The 21,137-nt window shown below is 42.8% G+C and overlaps 1 protein-coding gene across 1 annotated transcript in view; it reads right to left on the reverse strand.

Annotated features, from left to right (window-relative positions):
- The window catches only part of LOC122795939 (chondroitin sulfate proteoglycan 4-like), a 923,439-nt gene that overhangs the window by 452,250 nt on the left and 450,052 nt on the right, over positions 1 to 21,137 (reverse strand). Inside the window, exon 7 of the mRNA XM_044064421.1 lies at positions 15,996 to 16,127. Within this exon, the coding sequence (XP_043920356.1) occupies positions 15,996 to 16,127 (132 nt within the window). The remainder of the gene's footprint in view (positions 1 to 15,995; positions 16,128 to 21,137) is intronic.

Genomic DNA, 21,137 nt, shown 5'->3' on the forward strand with positions numbered 1-21,137 from the left:
CCTTAGGTCTCGGCTGTCCCTAGATGCAGGGTGATCTGATACTGATATCTGTGCTGGAGGGGGAAGAGTGTCGGTGCCGTAAGATGCAGCTGACGACCTTGCCAGCACAGTCCTCATGACCTCAAAAGCTCATCCTCCCGGCTGCAAAGATCGACTAACCACAGAAGACACCCTCCAAGCCGAGAAATGAGGTCCGAAGCCGATGTCGGGTCCACGCTCACCCAAGCCGAAGAGCCGAGAGGAAGGCTCGGAGCCGAAGAAGATCGACCCGAGACCTCCCTTTCGGCTCCGGCCCGCAAACTGTGAATCCTGGACCCCGTGGATGACACAGACGGGGTCGAAGCGGAGATCGGAGCCGAGATGCCAGAAGGGGCTACTGGAACCAATCTCGAGGCGTCCAACGGAACCGACAGCTCTGGCTCTGAAGAAAGGTCCAGAGGAGGAACAGCCAAAGATGAAGGGAGGACGGGCTCTGGAGCCGACTGGGCCAGAGCCGAAGGCAATTTAATCAGCACCGATGACTGGAGCAGTTTCCTCACCACTCTATCGACATTGTCATCAGAAAGTGTCCTAGAGGACCTAGAGAACATGGTCGGGGATCTGGGTCTCCCTACAGAGGGAGACCTAGGAGTCGGAGAAACCGTTCAAAAAAACTGGAGACCAGCTCCAAACTGACAAATTTGTCACCAGCTCCAATAAACCGGGAGCCGATGTCAACATCATCGATGCATTTTCTTCTGTCGGCCCCAAAGCCAGTGCAGCCAAAGAAGCAACTGTAGTTCTAATGATTTTCTCCAGTGGCTCCGAGGATACAGACGGAGCCGGAGAGCGTTTCTTAGAGGTTTATTTGTCCATCTTTTTGTCTGATTTGGAAGGAGAGGACCTGGAACTGGAAGACCTCTCCAAATCCTCTTCAAAGGAAGGTTTCAGCAATCCCCTTAATATTAGCTTGTTCTTACTCTCTTGCAGCATGCGGGGGCTGAAAGAATGACAGAACAAGCAGGATTCCTGTAGAAGAATAGCCCCCAAGCAATACACGCACACAGAGTGCCCATCCGTCAAAGACATCTTATTATTACACTTGACACACTTTTTAAAACCCGAAAGCCTGTGCTCTTTAGAATCCTTAGACACGCTGATGACAAGAACACAAACACACACACACACACACACACAGACACAGACACACAGGAGAAAACAGTAGGGACACCTTCACCACAGTAACCAAACAGAGTGCGGGAAACTAGAGCCTCTAACTTAAATGGCCTAGAGACCGCAGGATAACCACAGGGAGGACTAGGTCCACTAAGTTAAACGGGCCTAGCCCAGGGAATAAGGGAACAAAACACAGTCACACAACAAAGAACCCGCTAACAGGTCTGCTACACAAAAAATAGGGGAGGACTAGGCCCTCTAACTGAAACGGGCCTAGCCCGTAAACAGCAAAGAAGAAAACGGGATACCAAGAAGGGTTCAACTGAACCGCTCAGAAGCAAAACACACACACTAGCTATGAAAATAGCTTTTGGAGCTACTAAGTTATAGAAAAATTGTACTTAGCCATGGCCAAGAGTGAGACCACGTCCGAGCTGTATGAGCGGCAAACGAGATCTGGGGATAGGCGCATTGCAGCATGAGATACCTCTTAGCCACAAGCCAACTGAAGACTTCGAGCTAGAGTATGGCCGAGTCGGAGCCGAGGTTCGGCACCGAACCCACGGGTAAGAATGTAGGCGAGATTGGACTACATAACATCCAAGCTTATAGATGCTGCCATGGTCCCGAGAGTTTGCAATACCAGACAAGCAGGAACTTTGTTTTGGGAAATGATTACTTGAAGTTGTGACCTTAAGTTCAACAGCCTGTGAAGAGGAAGGGAGGCTACAAAGGAAACTGCACTTAGTCTTGCTCCGATGAACTCAAAATCTTGTGTAGGAGTCAACTGCAATTTTTCCATGTTGATGCCTAGAGCCTCAGCGAGGTGTAGCACAAAGTCTGTGTCGTACAGCAGTAGATGCCTGGAAGGGGCGGTGAGGAGCCAGTCATCTAGAGATGGAAACACCCGGGATCTTCATAGTCTCAAATGAGCTGCTACAACTGCCATGCATTTGGTCAACACCCTGGGGGCTGTGGTGAGACTGAAGGGCAGCACTCGAAACTGATAATGACTGGCTCCTAGCTGGAAGTGTAGATATCTTCTGAAGCATTTGTCCATCTTTATGTGGTAATAAGCATCCTGAAGATCTATTGAGCACATTCAATCTTCCTTCTCCAGGAAGGAAAGGATAGACTGAACCATGACCATCCGGAATTTTGCTGTTGCACAAATTTGTTCAATATGCTGAGATCCAGAATTGGTCTCCAGTCCCCTGTCTTTTTTGGCACTAAAAAGAATCTTGAATAAAATCCGTATCCTATTTGGTCTGGTGGGACTTCTTGGATGACTCTTTTTAGAAGCAGCTTTTGAATTTCTACCACTGCTAGATCCCTCTGACTGGGTGGAACATCAGGGATTCAATTCTGAAGTCTTGGGAAGAGATTAAAGGGAATATGGTAGCCCCTGGTGATACTTTTCTGCACCCAGGTATCTGAAGTTATCGTAAGACAGGCTGATTAGTGCAGTGAAAATCTTCCTTTGACTGCTTCCAGAGGTAAGCAATTGGGCCTCCATTCAGGAGCGCCGGTAGGGTTGTGTGGAAAAAGAATCTCTGGAGTCCTGACTACGCAGACCCCCTCTGCCACGGGGAGGACATCTTCCATTAGAGTTCCCCCCTCTGCCCCGGGGGGAATACTCACCATGTGTGCCACGTGTGTCATGAAAAGGCCCTTGAGATTTTTTGAACATTTTCCCACTTTTCTGAATCCTGGAATAGGATCAATGAGGAGTAGAAAAATGAAATGCCCACAGCCGAAAGGGCCTTTCCATCCTTCTCACACCTTGCTAGTGCGTCTTTAACTTTTGGGCCAAACAAAGAGGAGCCGTCAAACGCAGCATTGACGAAGGAAGACTTGAAGGGCTCAGCGAAGTCACACAAGCGCATCCAGGTGTGTCGTCTTATGGCAATGCCTGTACCCGCTGCCCTAGACAACCCTTCGGCTGTATGAGGAATGAGTTGCATGGACGAATTTGAGATAGACTCCAGGGTGGCAAGCTGCGAGGCCACTTTGTGCCAAACCTCGTCAGATACAACTCCTGCAAAGGTGTCTGAAAGCTCGGTTATCCTGGAGTTCCTTACCTTTTTCCTGCAGTGATTTAAATAACTCTGCAGCTGCTTTTCAAAACAATGAGGAATTGTGCCTTGATGTCATCAGGAAGTGCCTGGAGACTCAGCCAGGAATGTCTTCTGAGAACAGATGCAGAAGCTGCTGCTCTGGCAGATGCCTCCACTGCATGGTAGCTACACCTTATACAGTGTCTAGCTACCTACCTGAGAGGAGGATGATAAGACAGAAAGGGACAGACATTTAGTCAGTGAATCTAGCAATGAGTAAGCAAGGCCAGAGTATACCTGGACATGTGTGTCTGATAATTGCCCTGACAACCAAGGTGGAAGAGGTACATACCTTCTTGCCCAACCTTTCCAAAATTTTACTTTCCTTATCAGAAGGGAGTAACATGGAAGAAGGAGATAAGCATGATGACTTATCTGAGGTAATGGAAACCACAGCAGGATCAGCTGAGGGGCATTTAAAAAATAAATTTGCAATACCCGGGGACCTTATAGAAAAGATCAGGTCTCTTTGGGGCTGGGGCTTGGGAGTCAGGGGTCTTAGGTGCAGCCTTGAAAACATCTAAAAAGGCTGGCAGCACTGGAGGCACTGCAGAAGGCGCAGGGGCCTCCACCTGTAGAAGCTAGTACTATTTCTTCTGAGATTTCAGAGGAATCCCACTTAAAAAACTTGCTCATTTTATTAATAATTCATCAAAGGAAAGCTTTTCCATGGGAGAATCCCACCCGTTAGAATTTTCCTCTGGGGAAGCATATTCCAGAGGACAGGGAATGTGAGTGGAGTATGCCAAAGACACTCGTATCAGATGAAGACTGTTCAAAATCTGTGTCATGAATTTGATGTTCTGCAGGCTGTCCAGAAATAGGGCCTTGGACCCCAGATGGCTGTACTGGGGAAGAGGCAAACACCGGGCCCACTATGGGTGAAGGTGAAGCCACAGATCTCAAAGCCATCAGGGCCTTAATAAGGCCCTGTGGAAAAACTTCCCAATTTGACGATGGGGTAGAAGGAGCGGGAACATGCCTAGTCTTTTCCTTCTTTTTCACAGGCTTTTCCTGTTAAGGAGAGAAAGTGGACATAGGCCTAACCTTTGGTAATTCTTTGGAAAAGAAAGCTGAAGCAGTTCCTGAGTTGTCTGCAATCACTGCAATCACTAGCCATGGTTCCCCAGAGTCATCCGAATTGGACATCTGCATAGCCTCGGACATGCTAGGATACAAACTCCTGATGGATTCCATCCCGGTGCATGCCGAAGGAGTGGACCCTACCTCCGATCATACCATAGGGTTTTCATCACCCTCAATGTGTATGTTGGTGGAAGCAGGTGCAGCTAAAGAGGATTCGGACCTACCCTTGCTGACCTTCCTCTTTACAGATGGCTCAGAAGTACTCGCGGAACCCTCCATAGTGTCCCTAGCCAGACATTCAAGTCTTTGGTTTAAATTCAAAGCTGACAGATGACTGAGCTAAGTCTTGGGAATGAAGGCCTGACAAACAGAGCAGGACTGGTGGTCATGAGTAGGCCCTAAGAAAAAGAAGTACAGCTTGTGACTATCTTTAAGTGGAATTTGCCTTCCACACTGACACTTGTCCTTCCGGGATGATATTAACAAAACAAAAGGCAGCAATATATTAAATCCCCTATGTGATATCTATCTGAAGCTGTAACACGAACCAACAGGATTCAACGGTAGACCGAACATACGAGTCAACCTTTCTGAATGGCGGCAAAAAATTTACGAAGATGGTACACACGGATGTCTGTTTTATGGCTGATGTCTGTGCCTACGTGCAATGTCCAACTTACAGACATTGGCTCTAAGCTCTTGTATACAGGCCAGATGTCAGGTTGTCTGAGTGGAATACAACCCATATGTAAAGAATACTGCAACACTGAATAGAAGGACATGGTTGGTTACTCTAAGAACCAGTGTCCTCTCCTCAGATGGGATACCTATGTCTTCATTATCTCCATGCATAAGTACTCTTTCTCATCGGTTAGGCTTGCAGTGTGAGGTGCCTTTATTCCAGTGGCTGACCTCTCTGCTGCTATTCTGTGTGCCTCCTTGGAGACCCATCTGATCACATTGGCGGCAAGCCTCCAAAAGTGTGCTGTGCAATTTCAACCATACCAATGGAATGAAGTTGTGGAAAAATGTCTCCCACAGTTTTGGTACTTACTTTCCTCACTTGCTTAGAGAAAAACAGCTCTTTTACTCACTTTCCTCACTTATCTAGAGGAAAATAGTTTTTTATTCAGGCATGTCCAAGGGTCAGCTCCCAGTGTTCTCTCCTGTCTATCTGATGAATCTGGGCATCTTGGGGCAATGTAGAAATTGCCTCGTGTACACAGACAACCCTCTACTCCTACCACCCAACACTACAACCTGTGAGAGATGCACTTATCTAGCCAAACTGGAGGTAAAGCTTTCGCCAATCAAGACTGAACTTGACAGTCAAGAGGAGAAGGTAAACACTTGCACCACACTACACTCATCGCATAGTCTCACTAAATCTACACCACCAAAATCCACACATAGAAACACAAAAACATTCGCGGAGGCTCCCAATAATAATATGCTCAAGCAACAGAGACCTCCAAACCAGAAATGCAAGCAACCTCCACCCCCAACACAACCCAAATGACACATAGCCCGCAGACTCAGTGTGCCACTCAACCACAGCCAATAAGGCAAAACAACGTACCCAACACACTAGTCATAAGTGACTCTATAGTCAGGCACACTTATGTCCCACTCACCAGGCTAAACAAGGAGAAGGTTACTGTCAGCTGCCTGTCGGGTGCCAGGATCCGCCACATAACCCACGCACTCAGGTCACTCCACAACAAGTACAAATATGACTCTGTCATTGTCCATGTTGGTGTGAATGACCTGAGATGTACCTCCCTGGACTACATGAAAAGAGACATGGAAGAGTTCTCCGATTTTGTAGCCCAGGCAGGTATGACCCTAGCCCTGAGTAGCATTCTGCCATCACCCAGAATGATGCCACAGTACTAGGACAAAATGACTGACTTCAACAATTGGCTAAGCTTCTGGTGCTATTCTAAAGGGATCCAGTATCTGTCTGCCTGGGATGACATGGTCGACAGACCACGATGCTTTACCAGAGATGGCCTGCACCTGTCACCCCTGGGATTCCGGATACTGGCTAAGGTTCTTGCCATCCCTATAGTGCCTTTTTTAGGCAAGGTTCAGATGACAAATTCACCGCGATAACAGGAACAGGCAAGCAAAAACTGAGGGTGATGCTACTCAATGCTAGAAGTCTAAATCTCAAAATGCCCTCACTCGAGGCACTCCTTAAAATGGAGAACATCGATATCTGTGCACTGACTGAGACCTGGTTCAAAGCACCAGAGAGCACCCCTGCACGACTACGCTATAACTCCTACCACACTTTTCGGCCATGTAACCTGGACCGGAACACCAAAGGCGGAGGTGTGTCCATATTCATTACGGATATCCACACCTCCAGGCTAGTTGCTCAGCATAATACAGCCGAGGTTATCCAAGTGCAACTAACTCTGGGCAAAACTGCAATCCAAATTGTAGCTTGCTACAGATCACCCACCATGCCCCAGGATTCTCACTCCTCTTTTCTTGATGTACTGGAAAATATTAGGGTTCAACCAAACACCCTAATAATGGGCGATTTCAACTACCACACCATTAACTGGGAAAACTACTCATGTACCAACTCCTTCGCTCAGTGCTTTCTGGAATTCATAAACTCCAATGCCCTGGATCAACTTATCCACACCCCCACCAGGGGCAACAATATCCTAGATCTAGTCATTACCAACATGAGTGACCGGTGTTCCAAACCTGAATTCAATGCCTCATTGGTCTGATCCGACCATAAGCTAATTACCCTAGATATCCACAACATGCCCCCACCCCCTATTAAGGAAACCATGGTAAAAAATTTCTCCAAAGCCAACTTCATGCTTCTTAAGACAGAAGTGGTGAACTTCATGACACCCATGCAGATGGACAATAGAGTTACGACTACTGAATCCTACACAACTGCACTTTATAAGCACTTACATGAGTGCATAGATCATGCTATCCCAAACACAACCAAGATGCTATCCTCCAAAAAAAGGAAGCCAATCTGGTGGTCCCCTGCCATAAACAAACTGTACAACAGAAGGAAGAAACTGTTGCAAAAGAGAGTAAAATCCCATGAGTGGAGGAGCTTCTGGTCAGCCTCAGTAAGAAGCTGCGATCCCTGATAAAATCCTCCAAAGCTAGTTACGAAAACAAAATCACCACTGATTCTAAAGACAACAACAAAGCATTCCATAGCTATGTCAAGAATCTCAATGGCAACACTCAGATCTGCTCGGGGTTACAGCACAATGGCACTAAATATACAGACCCAACTGATACTGCCAACATCCTGGCAGATAGGTTCAGTGCTAACTTTACCCCCCTCTCACCCCCTAAAGAGCCCATCTCTATACCAGAAGAATGCAAAGTTCCTGTAATCACGGCTGCACAGGTAAAAACAATACTCTCCAAAGCCAAGAACACAGCATCCATGGGACCAGACAACATCCTAGGCTGCGTTCTACATGAACTACAGAACGAACTGGCACCCCACCTAAGTACCATGTTCAATCATAGCCTCGCCTCAGGTTTTGTGCCTGCTGAATGGCGCACAGTGACGGTTATCCCACTCCACAAGGGGGGAGCCACCACTGACCCTGGGAACTACTGCCCCATTAGCCTGACGAGCCTGGAATGCAAGGCCATGGAATGTATCATCATGGAACTTATAAACAAAAACATTGGTAATCTCCAAACTCTGGACCCCACCCAGTTCGGGTTTGTAAAAGGCAGATCATGTCTCCTAAACCTGATAACTTCATTGAAGCAGTCACCAAAGCCGTAGACAAGGGTAAGGGGGTTCACACAGCCTATCTAGATCTTGCCAAGGCTTTCAACACCATCCCCCACTCTGGAATTATAGATAAACTCACTAAACTAGGGTATAAATCCCTATGTCACAAGATGGGTTGCCAACTGGCTCACTGACAGAGCCCACACTGTGAAAGTAGCAGACTCCAAATCCGACTTCAAAACCAGTGACAAGTGGAGTACCACAGGGTTCAGTCCTGGGTCATCTCCTGTTTGGTATCTACTTCTCTGAAGTACAGGCTAACACAGAAGGTCTTTGGCTAACGAAGTTCGCAGATGACTGCAAACTAGGAGCCATAATCGAAACTCCTAACAATGTGGACATCCTACAAAAGGGCCTCACTGAGACAGATGCCTGGTGTCAAAGCCATGGCCTCAAGCTCAATGCCAAAATGTGCACGGTCATCCCCATTGGTAAAAACTCTGTACCCATGAACTACAACATAGGCGGTAGTGTACTTAACACCGAAGGTGTGATAAGAGACCTTGGGACACAGGTGGACAGTAGTCTCTCCTTTGATAATCACATTGCCACAGTAGTCAGGAAATCCTTCTACATGGCACACCTCATCACAAAAGGTTTCTCATCCAGAATAAAAGAGGTCATTGTTCCCCTCTACTCATTAGACCCATTATAGAGTACAACGCCCCTTTTGGTATGTACCTCATAAGACATCTACAACTGGAAAGGCCGCAGAAATACCTCACAAAGAGGATTAACGGCCTCAAACAGATGCCCTATGCAGGCCGTCTCAAAAAACTCCAGCTTTACTCCATCGCATATCGCCTGCTCAGAAGTGATCTCTGCCTAACATACAAAGCTATGTCAAACCCAGAGCTGTTGGACATGCTCCACTTAAAGAAATCCCAGTCCCTCCGAGCTACATGCTCTAGGAACCTAAACCTTGTCACCACAATAAACAGAACATGCCAGAGGGACAGATTCCTGTCCCAGAGACTTCCCATACTCTGGAATAAACTACCTATCTATATCAAACAAAGCTCCTCATTAGCACTCTTCAAGAAAAATCTTGATGATTGGATGGGAAATAGGAAATTCACCCCAGGGATCACCTCTGTGGCTCTGCTCGACAGTGGCATGGAAAATAATTTTCTTGGGTGGCAAAAGCCAGGGTACCTTTTTGACTGGGCTTGTATAGGTCCTAGGGCCAATAGCCTAGTACCTACCTATGAACATGTGGTACCACAGTGGCTAGTGAGCACCCTTTCCTTCTAAAACATGGCACACATGCGTCAAGAGTCCTGCAGCAAGTTCAGCTGAAGTTGTCCAACCTCTACCATCTGCCCTAGAGACACATCTATAGGCCACTGACTGCTGAGGACAACAGACTACTAATTAGAAATAATGGTTTTCAAACAGGAGCACACCATGTACCACTGATATGCTATGCTACAGACAGTGGCTTACTCAAATGATACCCCAGACTAGTGGCAGAACCAGACATGGTCATGTAAACAGCTGGGGTGACTGCCACACACTGATCCACAAGGATATACAAGGGAAGGTCAGGCTTCACAGACAGCATGGGCGAGGTGGTGGTGGTGGTGGGGGGGTGGTAACCAAGTGGTCACAGGTTTCAATAGGTGAACTGTCAACGACACTGTGGTTACTCATATGGAGGTCCACTACAAGTGTCCCTACTGCAATACATACACTCTCCCTATTTAGGACATATAAGTAGTCTAGGGATATGCAGTCCTGCAAGTGGTCTGCCTTCCTACAGCTATAACGTGGACATACCTGAACATATTTTAAGTATGGGCTATATGCAGGTACATGTTGCAGGTAACCATATTACAGATTACTCTATGCATCTATGCACTGTTCCAAAGCAAGGGCTCACATGGACGGCTCCCTATCAGACGACTGAAATGCCGTTTCCGCGAATACGAAATGATCAACACGTATTGCACGAACTACGTAAATGCCGAATGCCCAAAACAGCAAAATCCGAAATGTCAAAGTGTTTTGGTTGGCCCATCTGTGGTATAGCTCCGTAAGGTAAGTCTGCGATAGGTATGGACCTTAGGGTAGGGTGCGGGTTACGGTAAGTGTATAGATAGGTAATGTATGTAAGATTTAGTGTAGTGTTAGAAGTAGGGTTTTGTTAAATGTATTTGTGTATTATTTATTTTGTTAGGGTATATCTCTGTAAGGGAAGTGTGCTGTAGTTATGGACCTTAGGGTTAGGGAGAGGTTAAGGAGAGTGCATAGACAGATGTGTATGTGGGGTTTAGTTTAGTGTTAGAAGTAGGGTTTTGTTAAATATATTTATGTGTATTATTTATTTTGTTAGGGTATATCTCCGTAGGGGAAGTGTGTGGTAGTTACGGACCTTAGGGTCATGGAGGGGTTAAGGATAGTGCATAGACAGTTGTGTATGTGGGGTTTAGTGTAGGGTTAGAAGTTGGGTTTTGGTGCTTTACTTTAGGGTTAGGAGTAGGTTTTGGTTAGTGTATGTATGTAGGTGGTTTATTTATTTTGTTTGGGTAGGTTGTATGTAGCGGGTGGTGGGGTTGGCTGACTATGACCATTCGATGTTTTAAATTTCGTGGTTTAGTGCATTCGGTCTATTCACGGTTTGATTAATACGTGTTGCTCTGTTGGTATTCGCTGAAATGAATTTTCACGGAACTGATATAGACCCCACATGGACAACACACCTAAGAAATACATCATATCACACTACCGCAGACTAGGAGTAGCCAGCCATCATGCGTCTTAGAGAGAAATGCAAGCAGGTTAGCAACCATACTGTGTACCTCCTTCATGGCTGCATCTTCTTTAAATTATGTCATTCTGCCATTCCTAAATAAAAGCATGGTAAACTGCCAAAAGCCAATAGAACTGCTGAACAGCTGTTTGTAAGGCAACTGACAAGTTCCCTTATAGCATAATCTTTGATTATAAACAAAAAGCCAATCAGCTGACAAGGGATCGTAAAACACAGCAGGCAGCAAGACAGTGGAAGACACTATAACTGCTTTAGGAGCTTTCCATAATTAGAGATGTTCAAGTACATTCACTGTTGCAGTCAAAAACAATGAGATATAGTGCCTGAAGGCAGTCCATGTACAGTCTGACTTCTACAGCTGTACATTTCCCCATGGACTTTGGCCAACTCTCTCTCTCACTTGTACATCAGGTCATCTGTGGTATACAAGGGGCATCATACGATACCATTGTCAGATACCTCTCTTAACCTACCATGAGGAAGCAGCTTTCTCTAGACACCAGAGCACAGGTGGAGCCAAGAAAAATAGGGAGATTAGCCTCTTGACCAGAAAACCCATCCAAAAGGCTCTAATTTCCTTTCCATAAATCATGGAATTCAAGGAAGATGGAAGTTTAGCATGGAGATGAGGGGAAGGTAGGGAATAAGGTAGTGAAAGGTACCTATCCCAACCCTTTAATGACCAAAAAGGGAGTGAGAGAGAGCAGCAGTGGGGAAACATGAACAGCAACAGTGAACGTAATTGAACATCCACAATTAAGGTAAATTCCTAACACACGTACACTATGTTTGTTGCATTATCCAATGTTGCTGTCACAATAAATGAGATAGCACTGGACCAGTGGATGGGTGACTAGTGCTGTGTGTTCATTCAGGAAGTAAACCATGTAAAATAGCGGAACTCTCTGGCTGTAATGCTTTGATAACACACTGACTGAGGACCATACGGCCAGATCCAAAACTGAATGGGTCTAAAAACCCTGAGGAATGCTGTCACAGCTGCTGTGGCTCTAGCTGAATGTGCTTTTACATCCACTGGAACTGGCTTTCCAAATGCAGAATAAATATATAAAGCATGCAAGCCATTTAAACAGACAGTCTGCTCACAGGCTTTCCTGCCTTTCCTTTTGCAAATGACACAAACAGATGACCTGATTTGCTTATCTTCTTAGTTTTATCCAAACCACGCAGTGTTCTCCCTTCTTTGTTCTGGGGATCAGGGAAAGCACACGAAAGTGAATGGCTTGATTTAAGGATATGTCACTTCCTACTATTAGGATGGATGAAAGGTTGGTGTGGACAGACACCATGACCTTGGCGAAAATAAATAGTTTACTCTTCATCAGTTTCATCATCATTTTGAGATCCTCCTAGCAGATGTGACAGCCACCAAGATCATGATCATCTAGGGTAAGTACTTGGGGGTGGGGTGGGGGTGTAACAGCTGGTACAAAGGTAATAGCCAGGGTAGCTTTTGTAAACCACAGCTGATGTTTCACTGTGGGATGTCCCTCCTGGGTGGTCTAAGATGTAAAACTACATTTACAAATTGTTTTACTGACAGCAGGGAATATGAGAGATGACCATGGGGACACAGTCTAACACAGCTAAAGCTTTAACTTTTAAAGATGTATATGGTAAGCCTACTTTGCAGAAGTTTAACAAGTAATTCAGAAGCAGTGATGCTATGGCTGAATTTGTGTCCCAGATCCAATACTAGCACCAGAGGGAATATATCCTGTCCATTCTAAGCTTGAATTCCTCATGTGCTTTTCCAGCCATTTTCAACCCTTTCTGAACAACCAATCAGCATCCATTAGTTCTGAGGGTCTGTATGGTATGGCTCACGGTACTTCAAATCATGAGACTGATTCCAATACATCTTTCCAAATCCCAGGTACCAATTCTAACTCTGAAGTGAGATCTTTTACTAATGCTTTTGTTACTTCCTTTAGCGAAGACTGTTATGCCATCAAAGATATTTTAGTTAAACATTGGAATGTCCTGGCCAATGAACTCAGTGTGAGGGAAAGAATTGGTGAGAAACCCACTATAGTTTTTAAAAAGGTACCGATTTGAAGTGTATACTTGAGCATTCCAAATCTATGAACATCAAAGGGCATATGCGAAAGTGTGGTGCCTGCGTTTTTTTGTAAGCACATATTAGAAGCGAGTCAAATTGAGATCAACCACCAAACCAATCAAATTTATGGTAAACCCAGTTGTAACACCAGGAGAGTGGTTTATTGTGCTACCTGCTTGGGTTGCCCCTGTTTTTATGTGGGCAAGACCGAGCGGAAATTTAAAAATCAGATTGAACACCTTTCCGATATTCGAGAAAATAAAACCACAAGTGCCCTTGTTAGACATATTAATGCCTACAGTGATTATTCTTTTAAATTTATTGTGCTGCAAACTTTAAATGAGTTGGACAGAGGGGGAGCATGGCCATTGCTTCTTCAGAAAGCAGAGCTCTCCTAGCAACCGCGATTAGCGGCACACTGCTGGCCGGGCTAAAATGAAGCTGCTTCAGTATTATGTCTTTTAAAACTTAAAGCCCTGTCTAGGTGATTTTCTGGTCTTATACATGTATATTATAGTAACATTTTAAAACCTTAAAGTTGTTCCATATTTGGTTTAGTTTATATTCTATTAGGATATGTTGTTTGAAACACAGACTTCTTGCTGGGGGTGTGTCTGTTTTAGACAGTCCTGTTGGATGTTTAATGAAGGTATGTCTTATTTTATAATTTGATTGGATAGCCACTGTTTTAAACGTCTTTGCATATTGTAGCAAAGTTATCTGATGAAGTTCCTGTTTTGTAGCGCAACGAAATCCTGTTTATGCATTAATTAAAAGGATAATTTATTTTATGGTCATATCTGAGTGAGACTCCGTTCTACTCTGCACATTTTTTTTGATATATCCACTGCAACTTAACCACACTTTTTGGAGTACCTTGCAATCTGAGCTAACAGGTCACAATTATAGCACTTCCTGTTTCAGCTCTTTAATGGTAGGCTACTCTGCTTTAGACCTCATTTTCTCCCAGCGCAGATTGTTAGCAATGCATCATATGGGACTGGCAGTTCAAGACTCTGAATGCCACGGCTACAGAAGTATAAGCTTTTTCCCCTAAACGGTTGAAAATCCTGTTCTCCTTGTCAATGGGAATGGGGTTGCAGGATGGATGGAGGAGAAGCAGACATCTTTCTGAAATCCAAGAACACTACCTGCTGGATCAGTTAAAGGGTTCTTATAATGGAAATTATAAGAATCTTCAATTTGGTAAACGTGTTAAGGCTTCCTACCAGCAGAAGGAAGGGAATACATCTACAAAAACACAATGATAAATGTATCTTCATGGGCATTTATGATTGGAGATACAGCTAATGGTCTTGGCTCTGGCAGGCCAATAAAAGCTCTACATCTTAATTAAGCTGAATAGCATTCACTGGACTCAACTAGAACATCTCCATCTTAAAAAAGGCATCCCCAAAAGACAGATGATCTGGGGTGAGACAAATAAGGTGTCCTCAATGTCTGAGTCATACATGTGAGGAGGGGAGAAATGGCCCATAAAAGCCTGCTTATCTGCCTCAGAATCTGGGGTATAAGAATCTTCTACAGGAGGAGGTTATATCCTTCTCTTCTTAGATGGGACCGACACCTCAGGAAATTCCAGAGTTGGGAACTTAAATTCTGGTGTCAGATGGAATAGGTCTTGTCAAGAAGTCCGGGTAGACTAGGCTGCTGATTTGCTCAGTCTTAGCTAAGTCAAGTGACAGGGTATGTGCTAGTTTAGTTTCAGGGTCTGTATGCACTAGTCAGTTTCTCAGAATTATCAGCCTTTGGGGTCTTGTCTAGTAAGCAGATGACTAAGAACTCCATTTGGTCTTCATGAACTTTGTTGTGAATTAGGGCTGATGTGATACTGACGTCCTCCTTACTAATTATATTATTACATCTGGGGCCCTCAGAGCTGGTTTATGTCTCCATGACTTCAGACTGAAGTATGGTGGCTTGGACAGCAGTCACGTCAGACTCCTCAAGGAAACAAAAACTGAAACCACCTCAATGTGTTAAGTGGTGTCGGACCTAGAGACACTGCTGGCACCAGTCAGACTGTCACTGGTTTCATATCATATCTCCTCCTGTAATTTTCTATGTGACTGGGTTTTGGAGAAATGCTCCTACAGGCCTTGTTTGATGCCATGGCAGAAAGGAACCACACAAATGCCTTCTTACAAGCAGCAAACTTTCACAGAGACTTATCCTTCTTCCGGCTGCCCTAAGGGTGAACCTGACGCAGTGTGGGCAGATGTCAACCTCATGTTCTAGGCCACGGCAGAAAAGGCAATAAATAAGGAAATCTTTATGTGTGATCTGTTTTCTTTAATCTATGCAGTTATTGTTTTTAACAACATCACCACTGTCATAATGATTACTAAATACTGGAAACTATCAGAAATATTCTATAAATTAGGAAGAAAAATCTCCTATGGGGTACCTAGTCTTCCTTTGGAAGGGGCTGAACCACTGAGTGGCAATGCTAAGCACTTGATTGGAACACTGCAGCAAGAAGAATCTGAAGATGGCAATAGCTAATGACTTCTCTTATACCACTGACATCCTGAAGTCAGAGTGGGAAGGAGACAGCCAAAGCAATTGGGGGGGGGGGGGGGGAGTACTGCTCTGGAAGTTGTGAGCATCTTGCAAGCAGTATATCCTTACTGATTATGACTTTAATGGTGAATATGATGATGACCACCTTCTTATCCCAAACATCCTGCGAATAAATTGTTTTGCAACCACTACCGCAAATGTATCTGCTTTAAACAGACAACTCCAGACAGAGAATATAATACTTCCCATGGGAGAATGTTTCAAGTCAGTGCTAATCACGTCAAGAGGAATCTCTTGTTTGAATAAGATGGCAGCTTTTGAACCATTTAATGCTCACAAAGTTCTTAAATATTCAAGATGCTCTGATAAAACAGATATTTTACACCATCTCTTAGTTTGCCATTACAACTTTTAAAGAAGTTAAAAGCCTACCTGGAAAAACCTCAAGTACTTTGTTGGTTTCAAGACTGATGAGAAGAGCCTGTGCAGTGATACTAAAAATCTGACGTGGTGCAAAATGCTGTTCATCACTGGCCTGAAAGCTGAAACCTCCTGACATCGCTCCTACAGAGGAAAATGGAATAAATCAACAACAAATCACCACCAACCTGCTCTTTGTGACTGTGCATTTAATCATTACAGTAAAAGATCTACTACACAAGATACCATGATCATGTTTCTCAGTTTTCTTTTCAGCTTTTAATGGTGACCAGAAATGAAACAAATGCTAGACTGGCATTAGTAATATGCTGCTCCAAAAGCAAATAAACACACTGATCTAAGGTAATATTTTCTTCTCATGATAATGACAGTCAAAGATTTCCCTCAGTCACTATCCTGGCTACTGTAATCACACCTGTGGTTAGTCGTTTTCAGACTCAGTATAACAGGATTCTTAGCTAAATGTATTCTGCTGTCAACTGTTCTACAACATCCTACACCCTTGTTTTCTGAAAACAAAATCACCTTGCTTACTCAAGCTCATAGCCATTCATATAAATACCTGATTTTTATCATTTACTTATGAAGAATACCACAGGTGAGCTGAAACACTATCTTCAAGTGTGTCCAACATCTCACCATTAAGTCTACTGGGTAAAGTGGAAACTTAGGAAAACTAATATAAACCATTAAGTTACTTTCCAAGAACAAGGGATCTGTCTTAAGACTACTTGACTTTTAGCTATGTTTCACATTTACAGGTTTCACAGCAAATCTTGTAGTACCTTCACAGTGGCAATAGCATATAAAAAAATTAAAAAAACAACGCTATAGGGTTTAAAGTTTCAGATACTGGTTTATGCATATCTGCAAAGTGCAGAGCAACAGTGTGCTAGTGCTGTATCTAACCAGTGCTGCAGTTTCCACAGAAGCATCCTCTGGCCACATCTCCTAACTTATCTTTGCCCTTCTGAAATTTTATTCCATTTTTTTCTCCAAATCCCATACAGACCATTTAGCACTAACCCCTGGCCAGTCCTCTGGAAAAATTAACCTCATCAGTTTCCTTGTGAGTTATTCATGTGTTTAAAGCTGCACTTCATTCAACCCTCACACTCTGCAGGAATTACAATGCCAAATGCATAGTCCCTACTTGCATGCCTTCCCAGCCATCACTCATACCACTGATTCTAAAGGTGCTGCAGGAGCATTTGGCTTCTCCTTTTAACCAAAAATGCCTCATCTGCAGTGCTAAGACTTCTGGTCAGGAGAGAAGGCTTCACTTTCTAAGTGGAAATGATTCCTTTTGCGATAAGTAAATGGCTTACGAACTCTGGCATCTATAAGTAGTACAGGTACCCGATTAAAAACTGACATCACACAGTGCAGCTCACCTTCATCTTACCTGACACGTCACTATATCCTATTTTTGCTGAAAAAAGTCTCTTTGTGTTTGGATACTAGCACCTTTTCAATCGGGCATTTCAACTAGCTAGCCATATTTAATATCTTATTTGCAAAACTTGTACAATTTGAGGAGTCATTTTTATTAAATTTCCTTCCTGCCAACCCAGCAAAGAATACTTTCCACTTACAAGGAAAAGTGCAAGAGACGCCATATCCAAAGTGCTTCTTGAAGCTTGTATGACTGATTAGCCAAGATGACCAACTACATACATTAACTTGACTCAAACTTAAGTTTATCAGTTATGTTCAAAATCACGTTTGTTTTTCTACATATTTAAAACAAATAAATGTCTAAAAACCTTTAAATCCAAGCAAGCGAAAAACAAGCCAAGGAACAGTATAAGCAGTACGAACTGTTTTAATAAAATTAGCGCTTTCGGAATAGTCGATGCTTTTCCTTCTTCAGATAACAAATGCAATGTGTTTAAACAATTTATACACAAACACATCTCAATTAATTAATGGACAATTAATCCATTAGTAATTAACATAATAAGATAATCAAGACAGCCAACTTAATAACCCAAAATATTGTGTGTTAAATACAGCAACAAAATACGTTAAGATAAAAAATTACCTATGTGCAATTTATTTAGAGCCTCTCAAAAATACTACATTAGTTTCTTTTGGCTAAAAGCTAACGCTTAAGTGCTAAAAGTTTAAGAAAGCATTTAATAGAGATGCTTTCATTTAGCCCTGGGGGAATATGGGCAACACACCTAATTTGTCATAGGAGTTCCTCAATTTCCAGTTTTATCTGCCATGGCCCACCCCTCTCATCCTGAATTACTTGTTTTAATATAGTGAATTTAAAAATATGGTTGGGAAACAGAAGTGTATGTTTTGCCAGGGCATTTGTCTTATCCCCTTTGGCTATAGCGTATTGATGCTCATATATACGCTGTTTAAGGTTCCTTTCTGTCTTCCCTATATAAAAAGCGGTGCAGTTTTGGCATATTGCTGCGTAGATAATACCCCTAGAGTCACAATTATATTTACCCTGGACTTTGTAGTTTTTACCATTTATTGTAAACTGATAAGCGGTGTTTAAGTGCTTACATTGTTGACAGGTTCCACATTTAATCATACCCTTATTCCTAGACACAGATGTTTTTTTATGATATTCCAGTAGTGATTTTAAATTGAGCCCTCGTCTATACGTAATCTTTAACTGATCGCCAAGCAGACTGTTCAAACTACTATCCTCAGTGATGAGAGCCCAGTTCTTATTCAAGATCTCTCTAATAAAAGCATGATCTAGATTGTATGTGCATAAGAAGCTAGTGCAAAATTTGTTGGTAGGTCCATCAGAGACATTGGTATGTCTATCTACAAGATTAACTTGTTCCGCTATGTTGTCCTTAGACAGTAAGGGTTTAAAATACCCTATTTGTCTTTTAGTGATAACTTCTGTAGTGATCTTTGAAATTAGCATTGTAGGGTACCCTCTGTTAGAAAACATATTTCCGATTACTTCACATTCTTTCATAAATTCATTCACATCTGAAACCATTCTAGCTGCCCTAACCATCTGACCCTTAACAACAGATTTCTTCTGGTGGTAAGGGTGGCAGCTAGAAAAGTGAAGAAGGGAATTCGAATAAGTAGGTTTCCTAAATATGGTACTTTTAAAGGCGCCATGGTGTATGTCTTTATACACGTGAATGTCCAGAAAGTTTATATTGTCATATTGCAAATTATAAGTAAATTCAAAGAAATCTGTTAGAGATGTAATGGAAACTACAAAATCATGGACAATTTCACTAGGGCCATGCCAAAGTAAAAACATGTCGTCTTGGTAACGAGTATACCAAGCGACATATTTTTGGAAGAGCTTGTTTTTAAACAGTAGTGTCTTCTCCCAATGTGCCATTACACAATTGGCGAAGCTTCCTACACATGGAGACCCCATAGCTACCCCAGTTTTTTGAAGATACCTTTTACTTTCAAAAACCATGTAATTGTTGTTAAGGATGATCTCCAACAGGGCCCCAACTACATAAATTGTATTTTCACTAACCTTCCTTTGTACCATAAATTCCCTAATCCACTCTAAACCCACGGCTTGAGGAATGACAGTGTATAAGTCCCTGACATCAATTGTCAAGAACTTGTAGTCAGAATTGAATTGAATCTTACTAAGTTCACTTAGGAAACTCCAGGAGTCTTTACATATTTGCTGCTCATTACGTATTAAGGGTTTCAAAATAGAATCTACATATTTGGCACAACCGTACATAATGGACCCACGACCATCAACTATAGGTCTAAATGGAGGGTCAGCTATTCTCTTGTGGATCTTGGGTGTGCCAAACAGGGCCGGTGTTCTAGGGGCCAACATTGTCAGAAAGTTAAACAAGTCGATATCTATAGCCCTTTCCAATAGAAAATCATCTAGTGTCTCTCTAATTTTCTTAAAAGATGTATTTATTTCATTTAGACTAACTATATTGTAAGTTGTGGTATCTAAGTGCTTAGTAATAGATGTAACATATACTGCATGATCCATGAAGACCAATCCACTGCCCCTGTCCGGCTTCATTACTCTGATTTTACAATCTTTGAGTAATTGAATGAAATCACGTTCATTGTTATTTATATTACTACCCTCCTTCTTATTTTTGTTTATATGTTTACTATAGGATCGAAAATCTATCTCACACATTTTCTCAAAACAGAGGATGTTTGGGTGCAAGGGTGGATTATACAGACTAGGCACTCTAAATGAACTATTAACTAGTGAAGTAGAACCTAACAAAGCAGTCAGATTAATTTTACGTGAAAATAATTTAAGATCAACAATAGTGTTCACTAGGTTCATATAGGACTCGGGTACAAAAATTAATACTACTGCAAAGAAATCAATAATGTCTTGAGGAATAATCAAATCTGTATAATTATAGATGTGAAAATCCCCTCTTGTATTTGTTAAGATTTGTGGTTTTAATGAGTCAATCCTAGTTATTTCCTTCGTCGGTTCCTTTTGTTCTTTATTCATCCCTGGTTGTCCATTGGTATCATTTTCTTCATCTGGTTGGGTTGAACCACTTGAAAACCCTGACGGTGACTAGTTGATGGTTGAGGGTTAATATTGGTAACATAGGCTTGGTGATTGTTGTTATTTTGATTGTTTTTAATTCGATCACTCCTACGTAAAGTAGGTGTTTGCCCTGATACATTGTCATTATCACACAAGCCTTCGGTATTAAAATTTTCTTCATTAGGGACATTGGGGCGGTTACTAGAAGCGTAACTAGGTGGTGGAGGTGGATATGCCTTTTTACTAGCATATTGCTGCATATCCCTAGCAATTTTCTTCTTTTTGGTATCAGTCATTTTACTGATGCTAGCTTCAATGCTGTTAAAAATCCTCGTGTACTCATATTTGTACCGAGGAAAATCAACATTAGATTTAATTAATTGATCCAGCACTTCTAGCTCGCTTTTTAAACAAATGACTTCAGATTTATAGTGGTTAATGAGTGCTCTAATGAACTCATAACCTTGTTTATTAAACAAGTTCAGCAACTCACAGTGGAACTCTGATCCATCGATCAAGCCGACGGGGTACCTCCACTGTCTTAGTCCTTTCGGCACTAGTTCCTTTTGTAAGCATTCATCCAGGTAAGCAATTTCCAGCTGTAGTTTCCTACAGCGAAATAATTT

The sequence above is a fragment of the Protopterus annectens genome, chromosome 2.part2 (genome assembly GCF_019279795.1).
Source record: "Protopterus annectens isolate FY-2018-M chromosome 2.part2, PAN1.0, whole genome shotgun sequence".
Classification (NCBI taxonomy): domain Eukaryota; kingdom Metazoa; phylum Chordata; order Ceratodontiformes; family Protopteridae; genus Protopterus; species Protopterus annectens.